Source organism: Jaculus jaculus, chromosome 11, assembly GCF_020740685.1.
Source record: "Jaculus jaculus isolate mJacJac1 chromosome 11, mJacJac1.mat.Y.cur, whole genome shotgun sequence".
Lineage (NCBI taxonomy): Eukaryota > Metazoa > Chordata > Mammalia > Rodentia > Dipodidae > Jaculus > Jaculus jaculus.
Genome location: NC_059112.1, coordinates 102976352 through 102997966, shown reverse-complemented (window position 1 = coordinate 102997966; position 21615 = coordinate 102976352). Strand labels below are relative to the sequence as shown.

General features: G+C 49.1%; 1 protein-coding gene across 7 annotated transcripts in view; it reads left to right on the top strand.

Moving 5' to 3' along the window:
- The window catches only part of Clec16a (C-type lectin domain containing 16A), a 237136-nt gene that overhangs the window by 21109 nt on the left and 194412 nt on the right, over window positions 1-21615 (top strand). For 5 of the 7 annotated variants that reach the window (XM_045161465.1, XM_045161462.1, XM_004652036.2 and 2 more), the window contains 6 exons: window positions 5364-5512; window positions 9919-10024; window positions 11247-11252; window positions 11664-11787; window positions 15529-15703; window positions 17349-17402. In XM_045161465.1, coding sequence (XP_045017400.1) covers window positions 5364-5512; window positions 9919-10024; window positions 11247-11252; window positions 11664-11787; window positions 15529-15703; window positions 17349-17402 — 614 coding nt within the window. The remainder of the gene's footprint in view (window positions 1-5363; window positions 5513-9918; window positions 10025-11246; window positions 11253-11663; window positions 11788-15528; window positions 15704-17348; window positions 17403-21615) is intronic. The other 2 variants (XM_045161463.1, XM_045161461.1) reach the window with 1 other exon arrangement.

Here is a 21615-nt window from a genome sequence, read left to right as displayed (position 1 = left end):
CTAGTACAGTGCCATCATTATCTAGGCCACTGTGTTGAAGGTGGCATATTGAACTCCAGGTTTTCGCCATCTGCAAAACTGCGGCTTTGTCACCTTGGCTGTGTCTCGGTCCCTCTGGCAACCCCGTCTGCTCTCTGCTGCTTTGAGTTTGGCTCTTAGGCTTTACATGCAAAGGAGCTGTAGCATGTGTTGCTTTGCCAGTACTGGGATAAGTAGGGCGCCCTGCCATGAGAAGCCCAGGAAGACAAACCTCCTGCTATGATTGTCAATTTTTTTGTATGTATGTGGTCACATGTGTATGTGTGTGCATGTGAAGACCAGAGGACAACCTCAGATGTCATCCTCAGGAATGCCATCTACCTCCTTTGGACCAGGTCTCTTCTTAGCCCAGAGCTCACCAACTAGGGTTTACTAGCTGGCCAGTGAGCTCCAGGGATCTATGTATCTCTTGTCTCCCAAGCACAGGCATTACAGGCATGTGCCACCAAGCCTGGCATTTACTGGGGATTGAGCTCAGCTCCTCATGCTTGTGAGGATGACACTGAGCCATCTCTTCAGCCCTTGCTTTGACTTTTGTGAGTCCTGCCAAAACAGTGGAAATCACCAGCTGTTTCTAAAACTAGAATTTGTAAGGGAGGAGAAGTGACCAGTGTTTTAATTTTTAAAACTTTATTTACTGGGGATGGGGAGATAGCTCAGTGGATAAAGTGGTTGCTGCTCAGGCCCAAATACCTGAGTTTGGATCCCCATAACTCATGTGAAAGCCAGAATTCTGTATTCCTAGCCCTCTGCTAGTGAGATGGGAGTCAGAGACAAGAGAATTTTCTAGAAGTTTATGGACCAGCTAGTTGGGCAAGCGTATCAGTGAATAACAATAAGAATAAGAGATCCTGCCTCACATGAGGTGGAAGATGAGAACTAATACCCAGAAGTTGACCTTTGACCTCCACGTGCATTCTGTGGCAGGCATGTACCCACACTCACACCCATAAGTACACATGCACACACACACACACACATACATGCAAAGTTGTTAAAAAGTTTTTTTAGGGCTGGAGAGATGGCTTAGTGGTTAAGGTTCTTGCTTACAAAGCCAAAAGACACAGGTTCAATTCTTCAGGACCCATGTAAGCCAGATGCACAAGGTGGTGCATTATGTCTGGAATTCATTTGCAGAGGCTTAAGGCCCTGGCACACTATTCTCTCTCTCAAATAAATCAAATAAATAAATAAAATATTAAAAATAATAAAGTATTTTGAGCTGGTCGTGATGGCACACACCTTTAATTCCAGCACTCGGGTGGATGAGGTAAGAGAATTGCTGTGAGTTCAAGGCCAGCCTGGGACTACAGAGTAAATTCTAGGTTAGCCTGGACTAGAGTGAAATTCTATCTCAAAAACATAAAATAAATAAAAAATATATATTTTGTGAGACAGCTGTGTAGCCCTAGCTGGCCTCACACTCTTGATCCTCTTGCCTTAGCCTTCAGAGTGTTGATATTTTAGAATCATGCCACTATGCCTGGCTGTTTTTATTTTTATTTTTTGATCCTAGAAATTGTTTTCATGTAAAACAACAAAACTTCATTATAGCAGGCTGGAAAGATGGCTCACTAGTTAAAGGCTTTTGCTTGCAAAGCCTGCCAGCCTGGGTTCTATTCCCTAGTACCCACATAAAGCCAGACGCACAAAATGGCACATGCATGTGGAATTCATTTGCATTGGCAGGAGGCCCTGGTGTGCCCATACTCACTCTGTCTTTCTGTTTGCCTCTTTCTCCCTGTTTCTCTCTCTCTCTAATATATAAATAAATAAATAAAATTTAAATACCTCATTACAAAAGTACAGAAAACTAGGTCTCTGTAGCCTCCCACCCTGACAGTTTTCTAGCTCTGCTTCTTGCCCCATCTCCTCACTTCTCAGATCTTCTGTTGCTCCTGTGTGGGACCCTCCCTGGTCTGACTTACAGCTGCACCCTGCTGTGCTGTGACCGACTGAACCTGATCATGGGCATCTAGGTGCTTTCCAGCTTTTCACTATTACAGGCAGCCATTACGCAAAGACGTCTGCTGTCTGTAGGCTTGGTGATCTAAGTGACAGAGGCCCCAGAGACCAAGATTACTTATAGACTCCCAGGTTTATTATCAAGGATACCACAGGAAGCCAGCCACACAGCAGGGAGGGGGAGTAGAAAAATCCCAGCCACATAATAGAGGTTCTCCAGTGTCCCCATAGTGGTCCTTTAACCCTCACAGAGCCATCTCTTGGAGGCCCTGGAAAAGTAAGTCTCCATGGGAGGTGTAAGAAGTCTGGGGCTGTCTCAGGTCCAGCCAGAGATGCTGATCAGCTGAAACTGCTTTCAGAGTGTCTGTGCTGCTAGTGGCCCAGGAGCCTCTAGTCCATCTTCACAGCACTAAGCATGATGTCCTGTCAGCCCATTGTCCCTCTCTAGATGTCTCTAGCCACAGTCACTTGGGCTGCAACTGTGAACTGTTTCAAGAACAGAATACGAGGGAGCAGGAAGGAGGGCATGGGGAGCAAAGAGAAATGATGACTCTCAGCAGTGCCACTGGGCAGGTGGCACACACGGGCAGCACACCTTCCTGATTCTCTTCTGTGTTTCACAAACAGGCACACTGAGCCTTTGCAGACTGGGAAGCAAAATGGGACCTGTCTTAGGGGTGATGTGCTGGTGAGGCCAGATATAAGGGAGCCTTCTGGGGAGCCATCCATGTAATGGGTCAGATCTGAGTGGTACCTCCATGGCATACATCTTGTAGCACCCTTGAAGCCAGGCACTTAAGCTCTGAAGTATACGTCCATATGTGTCAAATACATATGTACATGCAAGTAAGATACATAAAATTCTTTTTCTATATAGAACAAACTATACCCGTAGCAGTTGAGACATGTGTGACCTCATTTCAAGAAGTGTTAAGATTGGGGCTAAGAAAACGGCTGAGTGGATAAAGAACTCACCAGCTTGGATTCCCAGAACCCCAGGGAAGTTTTACTCAGTAGTACAAGTGTCTGTAAGCTCAGTCTCTATGGTGAGATGGTAGGTGGAGACAAGAGAACCTCTAGGAAGCTCATGGGCCAGCTCTGCTGGGGTATACACTGGTGGAAAGTAAGGACTGATTGCCGAGGTTGTCCTCTGACTTCCACATCATGGGCCTGTGTGCTTTTGCTCTCACTCTCTGTCTCTCTCAGACAGATAGACAGACAGATAGACACATGCACACACCAAAAAACTGTTAATATTACTAGGACTCTCCCTCAGCTTGTTCTGAGAGTTGCCTCAGAAACTTCATAATCAGGAATGTGAAGGTGAACTGGCTGTGACAGTTGTCACCCTACTGATGGCCAGACTTGGTTCAGCTGATCTGGCTGGTGGTGTTTGCTTCCTGTCTCACCTCTCCACGTGTGCTCCTCCCAAGGCTGCATGCTCTGTTGGAGACAGTGACGCTTCCCACAGCAGCGACTGTTCTTCGGCCTAGGGTATCCGAGTAGCTGGCACCCCTGCTGGAACCTCCACACAGGCTCAAGGAACTGTTACACTAAGGAGATTTGTTTATTTGCAAGCAGAGGGAGATGGAAGAGAGAGAGAAAATGGGTGTGCCAGGGCTTCCAGCCTCTGCACACAAACTCCAGATGCATGCGCCACTTTGTGCATCTGGCTTTATGTGGGTCCTGGGGAATTGAGCTCCGGTCATGAGCCTTTGCAGGCAAGCACTTAACCACACCTTAACTACTAACCCACCTCTCCAGCTCCACACTCAGGAGATTCTAAGACTATTGTCTGTATTACCCATCTGCTTTGCCTGTTCAGAGACTGTGCAGTGAACCTTCCCGGAGAACTAGCTGCAGAGGATACCAGTGTTGAGTCTATCCTGGGGCTGCTGTTGCAGTCCTTGGCTCCTGGGTTCATCTGGGGTTGTTTTGAAGACCCAGGAAGAATGTCCATGAGTACTCTGATGGGCTGAAGCAGATCTCCGTTGGCCTCACTGCACCTGATAGGTTTCTTCCCATGCACCAAGCCAGTCATGCTCCGGCCAGGGCTGTGGTGGCCGTGATGTGCAGGAGCACGGTCACGCCTGTTCCTGACACTGACTTTGTACCCAGGCTGCCAAGTGTGTTGAGCCTTATCTCCCGCCACCCTCACCCGTCCTCCCCACAGCCCTGAGGAAGCTTGTGCTGTTCTGCTCCCTGGACTGCCCGCCCAGGGGGACATGGCCAGATAGTGGCAAGACGGGATCTGCACATGGCAAGGTGGATCTGTGAAGGTTCACCCAAGGGGCTGCACCACTCTCGGGAACTCTCGCTGAGCAGGTCAGGCCGGGCCTGGCTCTGCATGGTTAACCAGTGCCAGGGTACTCCACTGCCTCCCCGTAGGTCAGGTGTCCAGCATATCCTGTCTCTGGCCGCTTGACAGGGGCTGTAGTAGTACCCATGCTGGCAGCCCAGTGACAGGCAGTGGGGACAGCAGCACTTGCTTTGAGGTGACTGGTGAGGACTTGGAGGGACCCTGTCCAGCCATAGGCCCAGCACCGAGATTTCAGACCTCAAGCCACAAGCTGCAGCTAGCCTGCAGACCTGATCTCGCTGGGTGGCATGCCTTAAAGAAGTACTCAATGCCATGGCCAGCATTTTAAGGTTAGGAGCTGTGACACTAAACCAAGCTTCTTTTGCTATGTCAGTCCTGTGTCCCCACAGGGCCCGGAGCTGGGGATGGGAGCTGTGGGGCTGCCCCAGAGCCCTCAGTACCCGATGTTCACTGCCAGCCCCCATGAGTGCGCATCCCACACAGGCTCTGGCCTCGGGCCTGGGCTTCAGTCCCTGCTCTGTGACGTGCTGTCTCTGGGTCCTCAGGGTTCATCTGCCTCTCTGAGCTTTTCTTCATGTGCAGAATGGGAAGCGTGAGCCTCCTCAGCACTATGGTGGAATGGGAAACTATGGCCAGCCCAGCTCCATGCTCAACTTTCACAGAACTTGTACAGACCTTTTCTAGAGCCTGGCGCTTTCACGCTCATTTGGGCTGTACGGATACCCCTCACCACCCAGTCCCTCCACCCAGCTCTGTTTTCTCAGTGAAAACACATGAGTGGTTTGTTCTTCTTGGTGTACAAGGGAGGGGGCAGCCTCTCCTCTGGCATTGTCTGTGGGCTTTCCAAGGCCGATGCCCCATAAGTGGTTCTTGGCTGGTTGAAGGTTAAGCCACCCCTGCTACTTGAATCCCAGCAACCCAGAGGCTCACCTGGTTTAAACACATGGATGTGCTCCTTTGCTTCTTACCTGGCAGGCAGCCTTTGCTCGATTTGTTCTCCAACGTGGCTAACCTGTCTGCTTTTTCTTTTTCCTTGTAGATTATCTGCTGTCTAATAACTATGTAAATTCGATCATTGTCCATAAATTTGACTTTTCTGACGAGGAGATCATGGCATATTACATCTCGTTCCTGAAAACACTTTCGTTAAAGCTCAATAACCACACTGTCCATTTCTTTTACAATGAGGTGAGTGATGGGCAGGTGGGAGGGAGGGGGTTAAACTTGCCCAGTGTGCGGCGCCCTCAGTCTGTGCAGTCACGCTGGCTCTTAAAGCGCTCACAGACTCGCTGCCATGATTTCTGCACTAACACTGATTTGAGCATGCTTGAAAAAATTTTACTCAACAAATTACCATTCCATTTTTTTGTGGTGTTTGCATGTGTGGTGTGCATGTATATGGGCATATGTGCGTGTGGGTACACAGCATGCGTGTGCATGTGGAGGCCTGAGGTCAGCATCTGGTGATTTCTTGAACAGTTTCCTCTTTATTTTACTGAGGCGCAAGGTTTTTCATTTGAGCCCACAGCTCACCACTTCAGCCAGTGTAGCCAGCCAGCTTGCTTCAAAGCTCCTGAGCACTGGAACTATAGGCTAGCCACCACGCTTACCCAGTATTTATGTGGGTACTGGGGATCCGAGCTTAGTCCTCACACTATCATGACAAGCACTTCAGCCACCGAACCATTCCCCAGTTCCTCCCTTTCATTTTTGGATTGTTTTTCTATTTCCATGAAGAATGCTGTTGGAATTCTGATGAGGATGGCATCAAATGTGTAGATTGCTTTTGGTAAGATTGCCATTTTCACAATACTGATTCTTCCGATCCAGGAACACGGAATGTTTTTCCATTTCCTAGTGTCTCTGCAATCTCTCGCTTGAGTGTTTTAAAGTTCTCATTGTAGAGATCCTTGACTTCCTTGGTTAGGTTTATTCCAAGGTACTTTATTTTCTTTGATGCAATTGTGAATGGGAGTGATTCTCTGATTTCATCCTCTGTGTGTTTGTTGTTAGCATATATGAAGGCTACTGATTTCTGTGTATTTATTTTGTATCCTGCTACATGGCTGTAGGTTTTGATCAGCTCTAACAGTTTGCTGGTAGAGTCTTTAGGGTCCTTTATGTATAGAATCATGTCATCTGCAAATAAGGATAGCTTGATCTCTTCCTTTCCAATTTGTATCCCTTTTATGTGCATCTCTTGCCTTATTGCTATGGCTAAAACTTCCAGCACTATATTAGATAAAAGTGGGGACAGTGGACACCCTTGTCTTGTTCCTGATTTTAGTGGGAAAGCTTCCAGTTTTTCCCCATTTAGTAATATGTTGGCTGTAGCTTGTCATAAATAGCCTTTATTATACTGAGATATGATCCTTCTATTCCTAGTCTCTGTAGGACTTTTTTTTTAACTTTAAAAAAAATTTTTGTTCATTTTTATTTATTTATTTGAGAGTGACAGAGAGAGAAAGAGGCAGGTAGAGAGAGAGAGACAGAGAGAATGGGCGCGCCAGGGCCTCCAGCCACTGCAAACGAACTCCAGACACATGTGCCCCCTTGTGCATCTGGCTAACGTGGATCCTGGAGAATCGAGCCTCGAACTGGGGTCCTCAGGCTTCACAGGCAAGTACTTACCGCTAAGCCATCTCTCCAGCCCACTCTGTAGGACTTTTATCATGAAGGGATGTTGGACTTTGTCAAATGCTTTTTCTGCATCTAATGAGATGATCATGTGATTTTTGTCCTTCAGTCCATTTATATAATGTGTTACATTTATTGATTTGCATATGTTGAACCATCCCTGCATCTCTGGTATAAAGCCTACTTGGTCCGGGTGAATGATCTTTCTGATATATCCTTGGATTCTGTTTGCCATTATTTTGTTGAGAATTTTTGCATCTATGTTCATGAGAGAGATTGGTCTGTAATTTTCTTTTTTTGTTCTATCTTTGCCAGGTTTTGGTATCAGGGTGATGCTGGCTTCTCTCCCTTTCATTTTTAAAGCAAAAGTCACTTTGTGCTGAGAGGATGATACTTGGTCAGGAGAAGTGTCTAGAGGTCGCCATGTGGGAAAAACAGGGACTCCATTCAGACGTGGGTTTGCCACTTCGTAGAGTGTAACTCCAGGGGACATCCGGTATTTCTTTGAGCTTCCATTTTCTTGGGAAATGAGGCAGAGCATATTGCTATAGGGTGTCAGGGATCAAATGAGATAATGCCTTCCAAGTGTTACATTGTGCCTGGTCCCTGAGGAGCAGGCACAGCTATTCTTGGTATTGTCCTGGTGTCCCTGGGTAACAACTGCAGTAGATAAATTGCTGCTGTTCTCCCAGTTAGAAAGAGCTTGAACAGTAAGGTCAGTTTTGCTCATGAAATACAGAAGTTCAGATGCTGCAGTTCTGAGTGGCTCCATCCTGGGGCTCAGCCCCTTTATCAAGGATCCAAACCTTTCCAACTTCCTGCTCTGTTCCTGCAGTTGGCACCTGTCTACATGTTCAGTCCCTTGTGGTCACAGGATGGCTGCAGCTGCTCCAGACATCACATGCTCATTTGTTACTGCCAGAGTTTCTGATGGGATCACTTGCTTTCCTGTATCCCATTTTGACTTCCAGAAAACTTTCTGAAAAGTCTGTCCCTAGACTTCCCCTCATGTCTCATTGATCAGGATTGCATTACATTCCTCATGGTACGTCTGGACTTTGGGACTGTTTCTGATAGTCTCCAAGGAGGCTTACATCCTCTGGAGGCTGGATTGGGTGGAGGGTCTGTTTTGCTGTCATGGGTGGCTGGCTGCTGCTGGCTCTGGGTGGGAGGCCTTGGCTTCCATCACAAGGGCCTCTTTCCAGGGCTGCTCAAGGGTCCTTGCAACTGATTTCCCCAGAGTAGGTGACTCAAGAGACCATGGAAAACTGTGGTGCCTTCTGTGGCCCAGCCTCCAAAGTCACACACTGTTCTGTTACCACACACTATGGTCATGTTAGCCTTCCCTGACTTTGTGTAGATAGGGACAACATGAGTGTGACACAGTTGACTCTGGAGCCCATTTAGGAAGCCACAAACCACATTTGGTCTGTGTAGCAGGTATCTTCCGACTGGTGGTCACATGTTCACAGCCTGTCTTTGAAGCCAGACCACAGTCCCAAATATTTTCCCAGTTTGGGCAACATCCATCCTATTTTCTGTGCATGATGTGTCAGCAGGTGCTTGAACCTCTATTCTCATTGATTCTGTCCGGGAAGAAGCTCCAGCTGAGAACCACAGGCAACGTGCAGTCGGAGCACACAGCACGTGGCCAGCAAATGTGTCTGTGGAGCAGGCGGGTGATGTGAGCATTCACCCAAAGGCTCCCAGATGAAAGAAGAGCCAGACCCGAGGAGAGCTAGGGTCCCCCAGCGCAGGGGAGTGGGGCTGAACCTGGCCAGGCGGGCCAGTGCCAGGCCACTAGCAGAGACCTTGTTATGCCAGGTGTAGCAGGAGCCCCATTTTCTGAGGTGGGCTCAGTTTCCTCTTCATGTGAGCCAGCAGTAGTTGCCATGTGCCGTAGTTTGAATCAATGCCCCATAAAGTTTTGTTTGGGGTGCTTGGCTCCCGGCCGATGGCAGTTTGGGAGGTGGAGCCTTGCTCAAACAGGCAAATTGTAGGTAGGCTTGAGGGTGTTCTATCCAGCCCCCTCTTGCTAGAACTGGGCTTATTCTCCTATTGTTTCCCACATGTGGCAGAGGTGATACCAGCCTCTGCTCATGCCATGCTGTCTCCTGCCATCAGGGAGCTTCCCCTCAAGACAACTTTTCCTCCCACCAGCTGTTTTTGGTTGGGTGCTTTGTCCCAACAACAAGAAGGTAGCTATCATACTATGAGTCAGGTGCATTCTTGACATCCACTCCTCAGAGTGACACTATCCTTATTGGACTGTTGTCATTGAGTGCCTCCATGTCCCCACAACCAGCCTGGACGGGAGGGTATGCAGGTTCCCACTGCTCTTGCCTCTCACCTACTGCTCCACAGCCAGATTCTGGAACTCTCTGTAAACAGTGGTGAAAGGAGGGCAGCAGGACATGGCTGTTGGCTTGGGGTGCACTGCCTTCTCAGACTGGGGCAGTGGGTGGCTATGGCGCTGAGCCATCTCATACGTCCTGTTGTCCCTTTTGAACAGCAGAGGACTGCGGGAACCTCTGCCTCCTGCATGACGTGTGCACGGTCGTTGTTCCAACGGAGAGAGGATAGTGGCCCTAGAGACACTGAGCTTAGCCCAGTGCACCCCTCTTTCACTGGTCTGGAGGGCTCATCACACTCCCACTAGCACTACTATTGGGTGCTCCTTAGGCACTGGGCCAGGCTGAGCAGGCATCCTTCAAAATACCACCCTCACACAGCTAAGAAGTAGGTAAGGCAGGCAGGAGCCATGTATGATGCTGTACCCAGACCCTTTTCTCCTCCATGGTCTGGCCTGCCCATTTCTTCCTGCATGCTCTCTGGGAATGAGCCACTGGCTCAGCGTTCATGGCGGCATCATTTGTTGCAGTCTGGTGGCTTTCAGGAAGCCAGGGAGGGAACACGCTTGTCCTGTGGATTTATAACTCGGGGTACTTCTGTTTTAGCACACCAATGATTTTGCCCTGTACACGGAAGCCATCAAGTTCTTCAATCACCCAGAAAGCATGGTTCGGATTGCTGTGAGAACCATCACCTTGAATGTCTATAAAGGTGGGTTTCTTCTGCACTCAGGCCTCCAGTGACGGTGACACTTGGCTACACGTGCCTAGGCGGACGGCTCCTCAGTCACTAGAGAGCTCACTGATGCTAAGCCATGGCTGCTTCTCTTTGAGGGATTGCAGCTGTGGGAGACTTAGCTGGTCCCTTGGGGACATCTGTGAGCCACTGCTTGCTTCCTGCATGTCCTGGTCTTGCTCCATACTGCTGCCCATAAGCCCATGTGGGATTTGGAGTGGCCTTGTTAGAATTATTTAAAGTAAGGCTATCTTTTAAATTTTAGATTTAAATGTTTGTGGCTTGTAAAGTATTGTTCAACACAACTTAAAGTATTGTTCAACACAACTATTGTTTTATCCTTGAATAATCTATAAAAGCATTTGCTGTCGTGAGCGGCAGGGGGCAGTGTTGTATTCCCAGCCAGCTGCCAAGGCCTGCGCTAACCAAGTCTTCCTCCTTTCAAGATATTCTTAACACTGGAGAAAACCCTTTCCAGGGCACTCTGCCTGTGCTGGCACAAAGGCTGGCAGCCTGCAAGTTTCCGGAACTGGAATTGCCCTCTAAGGCGATGCCTAATGCCTGGCTAATTCCCTTAAGTCACCCCAGTGGAACTGGTCTCAGGTTTCTTGGGGATTAAAGGCTTTGCTCTGCTTAAGTGAGATGGTGTTACCTGAGATGACATCCAGTGGGGGTGGGGTCCTCCGGGGCTCAGGTCTGAGATTACAGTAAATTTAAGTCTTTCTCAGACTCGACTTGGGCCCAGCCAGAGCCTACAAACTGAAGGTTTGCCAGCTCAATCCTAGCCCTTAGACATGTTTTAATTGCCTTGGGTTTTTAAAAAATATATCTGTTGCCCATATTTCAGAATTGGACGATCTTCCATGAAGTCTGAGTTTCTGACTTGAAGGTGTAGATTTGACCATTTTGGGCCCCACATGCCCCGCGGGACAGGGTCAGGGCGCAAAGAAACATCTGCCCCTTGTGGTGCCAGCCGCTGACCTCAGCTCTGAGTTCATGACCCTGGTTCGGGCACAGTTGATGCCCCTGCCCTCTGCTCTCCGTTTTCTCTTGCTCTCTTCTAACCCATGTTTTTCAGTTTAGATGCCTCCTGCCCCAGGTCTGTCCCTCGGGGCTGTTTCACCTCCCGGTCCTAACCCTGTTAACTGCTGTCTGTTTTTGCCTTTCCTTCCATGCCGATTGCTGTTCCTTATTCCAGTGTCATGTAAGTCACTAACTCTGCCGTTCCTCCTCCTCTCCCTACCTTACATGTATGTAACACTGGAAACTTGCTCCAGGAGGCCGTCCCTCCTGCTACAGTCAGGCCTAGGCCACTGCAGATAAGTTGGTTCTCCAGTGCAATAAAAATGTTTAGCTCTCTGACTTATTTTATTAATTTTAAGAATGGCATGAGGTCTAAAGTGATGAATCTAGTTTTATGAATAAGATAAACATTTTCAAGTATTTCCAGGAAAGACAGGCATTTTCAGATTATAGTGAGGGCTTTTTCATTGTGGTTTTTTTGGTTGGTTGGTTGTTTTTTCTTTCTGTTTTTTTTTTTTTTTTTAATCTCCACAGAGTTATTTTTGGTAGCTTGACTTTTTTTTTTTTTCCTTTCTCTCGTGAATTTCCTCAGTGGATAACCAGGCCATGCTGCACTATATCAGAGACAAAACCGCTGTCCCTTATTTCTCCAATTTGGTCTGGTTCATTGGGAGCCACGTGATCGAGCTGGACAACTGTGTGCAGACCGACGAGGAGTGAGTGACGCGGGCCTCGGGGGGCGGGGTCAGTGGAAGAGGCAGTTTCTGTGGAAGAGCGCTGAGGACAATCAGAGCTCTGCCTGCCTGCATGTAGGTAGAGTGTAGGTTGTAGAAGGTTCTTCCCACCTGCTTGGAACAGTGGCAAGTTGGAAGCTTTGCCCCTGCCTCCAGAGGACCCAGGGGTGACAGTACCCCCATAGCTGGGGCCACAGGGCCAGCTGGCCAGGAGATGCAGATATAGAGATAGTCAGAAATGTGGCCTGTTGGACTGAGGATTTAGTGCAGGTAGAGTGGTGGCCTGGCATGTAAGAAGCCCCAGCAGCACATGAAAGTGGGTACAGCGGTGTACACCTGTGTGCAGTGCCTGGAAGGTAGAAGTAGGTGCATCAGGAGTTCAAGGCCAGCCAGGCATGCAAGCATGCATTCATACACACATACATACACGCATACACACATGCACACATGCACATGTACACACATGCATACATACATACATACATACACACATGCACACACATACATGCACGAGCACTAACGAATACTCAGGTTTTGGCAGAGGGGGTAAAAATGCCCTCACATCAGTTGTGATGAACATCTCGAAACCATGGGGTGTGGGAATGTAGCACAGCGGTAGAGGGCTTGCCCAGTGTGGGTGGCACCCTGGTTTTAATTCCTAGCATCCCAAGAAGAAACAAACTGTTTAAAAATACATTGTTATATAGGTCAAATGGGTGAGCTTTATTGCCTATGAATCACATCTCTAGAAGTCTGTTTAAAAATAATTTAAGGGCTGGAGAGATGGCTTAGCGGTTAAGCACTTGCCTGTGAAGCCTAAGGACCCCAGTTCGAGGCTCGGTTCCCCAGGTCCCACGGTAGCCAGATGCACAAGGGGGCGCACGCGTCTGGAGTTTGTTTGCAGAGGCTGGAAGCCCTGGCGCGCCCATTCTCTCTCTCTCCCTCTATCTGTCTTTCTCTCTGTGTCTGTCACTCTCAAATAAATAAATAATTAATTAAAAAAATAATTTAAGCCAGGCGTGGTAACACATGCCTTTAATTCCAATACTCAGGAGGCAGAGTGAGGAGAATCACTGTGCGTTCAAGGCCACCCTGAGACTGCATAGTGAATTTCAGGTCAGCCTGAGCTACAGTGAGACCCTACCTCAAAACAACAAAAAAAATGTGAGATGATGAAGGTGATCTTTCCTTACAGTGATGACTGGAAGTTTCATAGAGGCTTTGTCCTGTTTTTTTTTTTTTTTTTTTTTTTTTTAATATGGCTTTTGCATTGCTGTGGTTTCAAGCTGGGCATTGGAGGTCATTTAGCAGCATGCCTCCTTACATTACCATATAGCTTTGCCTAGGTCTGGTGAGAGGCACAGCTTTGGGGTCAGACACTGTAGGAACCAGGAAGGGAGCTGTTAAGACAAAGGGAGCTAGACAGAATAGTGCATTGTACACTGGGCAAACGGCAAGAATAGCAAGGTGACTGGGCTGCCTGGGCATTGTTGAAGTAAGGACCTGTGTGGGTATGCCCAGTCCCGATGTGAGCCACTGAGGCACCGTCCTCCAGGAAGAGCAGTGTGGTACGAGGAACGAAATGAACTCACAGCCCTCGGGCTCTGCTCTGGGCAGTTACTACACTGTCACACTGTTAGCTCCAGTCCCTGACTCAGTGGGGAGCATCTGAAAAGGAAGGCTTACATGCAGAGTGGAAGGGAGGGTAGAGAATGGGAAGGGCCACCTATGCAAAGGGTTCCTCCTCAGCAGCCTGTGGCCTGTCATCCAGCTCCTTGAAAGGCTGAGGCAGGACAAGCGCTACTTCACGGTCAGTCCGGGATACAGAGTGAGTTCTGGGCAAGCATTAGCAACCTAGTGACACTCTGTCTCAAAATAAAAAGTAGGGCTGGAAAGACGGCTTAGTGGTTAAGGTGCTTGCCTGCGGGCTTAGTGGTTTTAAGGTGCATTTAAGGTGCTTGATTGCAAAGCCTAAGGAACCATGTTCGACTCTGTAGACCCCATGTAAGCCAGACGCACAAAAGTGAGGCAAGGGCAAGGTCGCACATGCCCACTAGGTGGCACAAGCACCTGGAGTTCAATTTCAGTAGTTGAGGCCCTGGTACACCAATTCTCTTTCTCTCTGTGTCTCACTGTCTCTAAACTAAAATAAAAGTAAAAGGAAGGCTGGGGAGTGGTAGAGAGCTTGCTTCATATGCCTAAGGCTCTAGGCTCAGTGCCTTATAACACACACATACTCTCTCTCTCTCTCTCTCTCTCTCTCTCTCTCTCTCACCTTCTTCCTCTTTCCTTAGCTGATCAAAACTATTTGTGTCTAAACCCATGTGTATACCTTAAAATGAGGTGTGTCAAGTTCTACACTAAAGACAGTTTTCCGTAGTACTTTAGGGGGAGTATGACAGTTCTGGGTCTTTGGTGAAGGTGAGTTCACAGATATAACATGTATTTGCTATCAGTATTTACTGAAGATCTCATCTAATTACAGTAAAGAATCCAAAACTACGTGAGAGAAGCAGATGGATCCTGTTGTTACTTATATGCTTGGTGCCTTTAAGGCCAGAAGGATGTGAAACACTCGAATTTTAGGGTGACTCGACTGAGAAGAGCCCAATATGCACACTAGTCTGTAGGATCATCAGCCCCAAATGTGCCTGCCGGCTGGCTGTCAGCAGTGGTACCACCGGACTCTTCTTTCCCATTGCGCTGGTTCTCGCTCTTCTGTCTTTGGAAAGAGCCCTCAGTAACCCGAGTAGTAATGTGGCACCCCCTCCAGGATAGCGTCCTCCCCCAGCTAGGCGTTCATTGCCGTGCCTGCCGCTTTGCAGGTGGTAAAAGTGTCCCCAGCTCCGTTGTCCTTTATTTTATTTTTATTCATTAGTGTGTGTGTGTTGCGTGTTTATGTATGTGAGTTTGCATATGTGTGAATGTGGGCAAATATATGCCACAATACGTGTGTGGAAGTCAGAGGACACCTTTGGGTCATTCCTTGCCTTTCCATCTCATTCCAGGCAGGATTTTTCTGTCTGGATCTCATTCTCCTGTTCTTTGCTGCACTTACAGCGAGCTTCTGGGAAATTCTGTCTTCACCTCCCATTGTGCGATTACAGAAGCCCTCCAGGGTTTCTGACTATTCATGTGGGGTCTTGGGATCGAACTCTGGTACTCTGACTTGAGTGGCAAGTGCTTTATCTACTGAGCCATCTCCCAGCCTAACTGTCCTTTTGACTATACCCTGGGGACCCAAGCAGCACACTTGTGGCCAATTGCAAGGACTCAGAGGCCTCCAGCCTGCGGTGGGGAGGCGGGGAGGGGCATGCGTCCTGGCTGGTAAGGCCTGCTTCCCCCCACAACTCCTCCGGAGTGTGTCACTTGGCGGGATCTTTGGCTCCATTGGCACTGCTCAGCTAGGGAGTCGGGGTGGAGGCCGGCTGACTAGTGGCTACTCTGTGCAGTGGCTTCCTATGAGGGAGTCTCTGTGTTTGCGCCTTGTCCTTCCCATTTGTTTGGAGCTATAGCAGTGGGGTAACTGTGTCAAGGCCCTGGGGTGATGGGGATCCTCGGAGTCCCCATGAACAGGTTGCAGTGGACCTGTTTCCCTTTGTCTCTCTTCCCCGCTTGAGACTAGCTCACGTGCTGGCCGTCAGTGAACACGTCGCCAGCCATGCGAGGCTCTCCTGCCACTGGCTTCAGGGCCAAAGTCTCAGGGGTTGCTTCTCTCTGCAGGCACCGGAACCGGGGGAAGCTGAGTGACCTGGTGGCTGAGCACCTGGATCACCTGCACTATCTCAATGACATCCTGATCATCAACTGTGAGTTCCTCAACGATGTGCTCACTGACCACCTGCTCAACAGGCTCTTCCTGCCGCTCTATGTGTACTCACTGGAGAACCCAGACAAGGTGGGTCCACAGCCTGCCACTGCCTCTCAGACAGCCTCCAGTGTGGCCTGGGTGGGGCCCACCTTGGGGGTGAGGAGTGGCGACAGAGACTTGGAGCCTCAGGGAAAGACCTTTCGAGACAGACTGGTTCTCCCTGCCGGACGCCTTGCAGAAAAGCCAGGCAGCTCCAACATGTGCGTATGGAATGGATAGGAAGGGATGGAGCTAGCCTGGGGACCAGACCATAGGCTGTCAGCATCACAGTCCTCCCTGGGGAGGAGGGGTGGTAGCATCCTTGGGCACCGTCTCCCTTTGGGGCTCTAGTTCAGAGGCCTTGGCATGGGGCTGGGAATCTGCAGATCTAGCCTGTCTGTAGGATTCTGAGCCCTAGGAGAAGAGCGCCTTCACAAAAGGAAGGGTGCTGTGGTCCCTGAGAGTTTAGTCCTTAGTTCGGGGGGGTGGGGTTGGTGCGGCTGGCAAAAAGGTGCAGAGGCCTCAGCAGGAGCATGACTCCCAGCCTGGTTACCCTGCAGGAGCCCACCACAGATGTGTCAGGGCTATAGTGTTTCCTTTTTGGAGAGGATCAATGACATTCTTTTTGTTGTTGTTTGTTTTTTGAGGCAGACTCTCGCTCTAGCTCAGGCTGACCTGGAATTCACTATGTAGTCTCAGGCTGGCCTCAAACTCACATTGACCCTTCTAACCCTCCCGAGTGCTGTGTACCACCACACACAGCTTGTGTGTGTTTGTTTTGAGGCAGGGTCTCATTCTAGCCCTAGCGGACCTGGATCTCACTCTGTAGCCCTAGGCTGGCCTTAAACTTGTGGTGCTCTTCATACCTCATCCTCCTGAGGGCTGGGTCTAAAGGTGTGTGCTACCATGCCCAGCTGGCACATGGACATTCTGGCCACCAATAAGCACACACAATAAATGAAAGTCGCAGCCCTCATCTGCGCTAGAAAAGCTCTAGGAGGCCCCGGCGAAGCGGGGGATTGGAGTCCATTGCTGCTTCTCCTTTGGACCAGAAACTGAACCTCCAGACCCTTTTCTTGGAAGCCTATAAAGTGAGGGGCCTAAAAGCCCCCTCCCCTGCAGCACATATAGGGCCGATGTCACATGGAGCGCCTTGAAGCTGAGTACAAATAAGGAGCTTTATTGAGGCCAAAGCGCCCCACATCTACCTTCCTCTGTGTGTGTGTGTTTGTTTGTTTTCAAGGTATAGTTTCACTCTAGCACAGGCTGACCTGGAATTCAGTCTCAGGGTGACCTGGAACTCACAGCGGCCCTCCTAGCTCTGCCTCCTAAGTGCTGCAGTTGAAGGCCTGTGCCACCATCGCTGGCTTCCCCAGTGTTTTGAAGGCCCCTTCCTGCAAACGGGCGTGGCGCCTCTCTCCCAGTGTTCTCCATGCCAAGCTGGTGAATAAGCACTCCTGTAACTTCAGGAGCAGGCTCATCGCTTGGCCATCTTCCAAGCTGGGCTGTGGGTAGGATTTCTCGGAGGAGATGCCCCCATAGACTCAGGTTAGGCTATGCCTGTCTTCTTTCGCATGAGCTTTGTGCCAGCACAGGAAGCGCGAAGTGAGGGCCAGAGTGCTGCTTGTGTTGTGTATTTTCCATGGTTGTCTTTTGTGACCTGGGCCTCTCTCTTTCCTCCGACATTCACTAGGGAGGAGAACGACCGAAAATCAGCCTGCCGGTGTCCCTCTATCTTCTATCCCAGGTATGTTTGCTACCTCTCCAGGGTTTCCTGTCTACTTAGGGTCCTGTAATATGTCCAGGATGCTTGTCCATCTGTGTTTGTGTCCCCATCTTAGAGTTAAGTCAGTAGGTTAAGAAAGGGCTGAGGTAACGACTCAGGTCAGAGTGCTCGCTGAGGGCCTGAGAGAGCTTGTGACCATCTGAGTTCAATCACCACATCCACAGAAAAGGTGGAGTAGGGCCCTACACCCCTGTGACCCCAGTCCTATGGGGGCTGGAGAGAAGAGAATCATTGACGCTCACTGGTCAGCCAGTCTGTCTGAAAACTCAGCTCCGGGCTCCATGAGAGACTATCTCAAGGAACAACACAGAAGAGCAGAAGAGAAGGACACCTATGCTGTCCAGCCTCCACGTGCTTGAGCACAGAGTGTGCACATACGTACGTACCTGTGCATACACACACCGTACGCGCACACATGCCAAAAGAGAAGAGGGGGAAATGTGTGTTCCTTTTTCCAGCCATGGAGTGGTGGTGGCTGGCTCTTGCTCGTGGTAGAAGATGGACGTTTAAGGAGAAGTGAAGAATAAATGGCTCCTGGCCCCTGTGTATTTGTATTTTAGGGGGACTGAGGTTTCCCAAAACAACTGTGAAGTACTTTACTCACTTAGAAATGTGGGCTGCACAGCTTTGTTCACAGTACTTTGAAATAAGCCCCCCAGTGCTGGTTGATAGGACACACAGTGTTGGCCCGACACTCCCGTGCTGAGGCGCTCTGTAAAGTCCCAGTTCACCTTCTGAATGGAACCTCTGAGTAGCTGCAGCTCAGAGATTTGAGTCTTGAAGCAGTTTGCCTGCCTCCCTCCTCAAACAACTTTTTCCTTTTTATAATTATGTAATATTTACAAGAAGGGGAAAAACTCCATGGCAACCCAGTTACATAACTTTAAAAATATTTTTATTACTAACAGTCCAGACTCATGGGCCATCTCGTTCGGCTGTCAAGTAGTCAGACATTTGCCCAGAGCTCTGTCCCCACATCTGCCATGGCCCTGGCATTTATTTGCTTTGATGAGAAACTGGATTTCCTTGCCTGCCTTTGGAGTGTTGGGTGCTGCTGGCATGAGAAGAGAGACTCAGCCACCACCTCACCCAGTGGGGAGATCAGCTGGGATCCTGACGTGACCTGACTGACCACTACTGGCATTCTGGAACCTTGTTGGAGAGGCTGTGTTGGCTCAGAGCTCCTACTGAATGTGTTTCTCTACCATGGGCTTGGCCTGTTCTAGCCTCTCCTGGTGGCATCCCCTGCTGGGATTCTAGGAATCTGGTAGGATCTGAGCAGGCCATGGGAGTCTCTGGCATGTATGCCTTGGGACTCCTCAGCTGGTGGAGACGCCACAGGCAGGGTCTCCTGAGGAGCATGGCTAATAATCTTGTGGCTGGTCCTTTAGCCTTTTCTCAGAGAACATGCCTCTTCTTAGTGAAGGAAGGATCAGTAGCCCAGTTATCTGCTCCTTTCAGTGTCTTAAAAATAGCATAGCTTGTAATTCAGAGCACCTCAAACACCCCCTTTTTTTTAAACACATATTGTTTATTTTGAGAGAGAGAGGGTGAGAGAATGGGCATGCCAGGGCCTCCTACTGCTGTAAACAAACTCCAGATAAATTTGCCACTTTGTGCATCTGGCTTTATATGGACATTGGAGAATCAAACCTGGACCATCAGGCTTTGCAAGCAAGCACCTTTAACATATTGAGCCATCTCTCCGGCCCTAAAATGGTCTCTTTTAAAGATAAGAAATCTCTGGCTGGGGAGATGGCTTAATGGTTAAAGCCCTTGCCTGCAAAGCCAAAGGACCCAGGTTCGATTCCCCAGGACCCACATAAGCCAGATGCACAAGGTGGTGCATGCGTCTGGAGTTTGTTTGCAGCGGCTAGAGGCCCTGGCATGCCCATTCTCTCTCCCTCTTTCTATCTGCCTCTCTCTCTCTCTCAAATTAATCAATAATTTTTTTGATGAAATGTGTGTCAACCTGAACTCAGATTTAAACCCTGTCTCCTAAAAGCATTATTATAAATCAACACATGCTTACAAGTTGTCTTAACGCACACCTGCCATGAAACCATGGAAACTCACATCACTGGCACTCATGTAGTGTGACACGTGATGCTGTCCCTCTCCTGACGCTAAGCTGTCTTTCCTGCTCATAGCATGGTGTGGATAGGTTGGCTTCGCCAGATTCCACATGCCTCCTGTGGGGGACTTGTCTCATCTTCCTGGTTCAGAGTCAGGAAAATGAGCACTGCATGTGTCCCTGGGCAGAGATCTTGCCCATAGACAGAAAGGGATCCATCCATGGGTAAGGATTCATCCACAGGCAGGTATCTGTCCACAGGCAGAGTTCTGCCCATAGGCAGGGATTAGTCCTCAGGCAGAAATCTGTCCATAGGCAGGGATTAGTCCATAGACAAAGATCTCTATACACAGGCAGAGATCCATCTGCAGGCAGGGGTCTGTCTGCAGGCAGGGATGCTTCTGTAGGCAGGCAGAGATCCATCCACAGACAGGCAGGGATCTGTCCACAGACTAGGAACCGTCTACAGGCAGAGAACCATCCACAGGCAGAGACCATCCTCGGGCAGAGACCCAGTCCTATCCCCTAGGAACATCCAATGTTAGTTCTGCCATCACGTTATATATATGTTTTATACTTTTAATTTTTTAAAATTTATTTATTTGACAGAGAAAGGGGGGGGGAATGGGTGTGTCAGGGCCTTTTGCTGCTGCAGATGAACTCCAGTACATGAGCCACTTAGTGCATCTGGCTTTACGTGGGTACTAGGGAATTGAACCCGAGCCAGGATGGCAGGCTTTGCATGCAAGCATCTTTAACCACTGAGCCATATCTCCACTTCCCTTTACACTTAAAAATAAATGTATGTATGTATGTATTGATTTTTCAAGGTAGGGTTTCACTCTAGTCCACGCTGACCTGGAATTCACTATGGAGTCTCAGGTTGGCCTTGAACTCATGGCAGTCCTTGTATCTCTGCCTCCTGAATGCTGGGAATAAAGGTGTGTGCCACTACACCTGGCTTAAAAAATATTTTATTTATTTATTTGCAAGGAGAGAGAAAGGGTATGCCAGGCCTTTTGCCTCTGCAAATAAACTTGAGACACAGGTGCAACTTTGTGCATCCAGCTTTCTATGGGTGGTGGGGATTTGAACCCTGGCCAAACCCAGGCAGGCAGGCTTTGCAAGCAAGCACCTTTAACTGTTGAGCCATCTACCCAGCCCTCATTTTACACTTTTAAAATTAAAAAGGTTCAGTAGCCAAGTAAAAACTCAAGTTTATTGTTTCTTTCCAAGTTTAGGATCCTGGGTTTCCAGCCTGAGAAACATAGCTATAAAGTATCCTTGTGTCCTTCTGCAGGTATTTTCTGCCAGAGATTCCCAGCTGGGTTGGTTTGCTCTCCCAAGGGCTGGATATCTGGCGAGCTCTGGAGGTACTTGTAGCACCTGTGATGAAGAGTTGGGGTGCTACTGGCATTCAGTGGGCACAAATCAGGGATGCAGTTAAATGTTCCACAGTGCACAGGACAACTTTCATGACAGAGGATTGGGCCCAGAGTGTCACAGTGCCAAGATTGAGAAACCTCATTCTACGCACATATGTGCGTACACTCCGTTTTGTTTTGTTTCAAGACAGGGTGTCATGTAGCCCAGGATGGCCCTGAATTCATTATGTAGCCTAAGATGACCTTGAATGCTGATCCTCTCGCCTCTACCTCCAAGTACTGAGACGGCAGTTGTGTGCCACGACACTCAGCTTGCCACTCTGTGCTATATCTTATTGTAGGCAGGTGTGTCTAGGCTATCCTCAAAGGTCTGTTTTTACTACTTTGATTCCTAGAACCACTCCTCTACATGGAGCACAGGGTGGAGTAGCAAGCCCGCCAACAGCCCGGAACCTTCTGCTTTGTGTCCTGGCATGGCGGGGCCTTCCCTGCCCCTGTGGCTTTGCCTCCCCACTTTCTCTGCCTGTGACCCTGCTGTGGACTCCTAGCATGCTGAAACCCATGACAGGTGCTGGGACCATTCCCCGTGGTGGGATCTCAGCATAGCCACTCTTGGGAACAGAGCTCACTGGCCCCTTCTTATATACAAAAGTATCAGGATGGTGCCTGCTGGTCTTACCATCCTGGAATTTGGCACTTCTGTGCCCATGGAGGG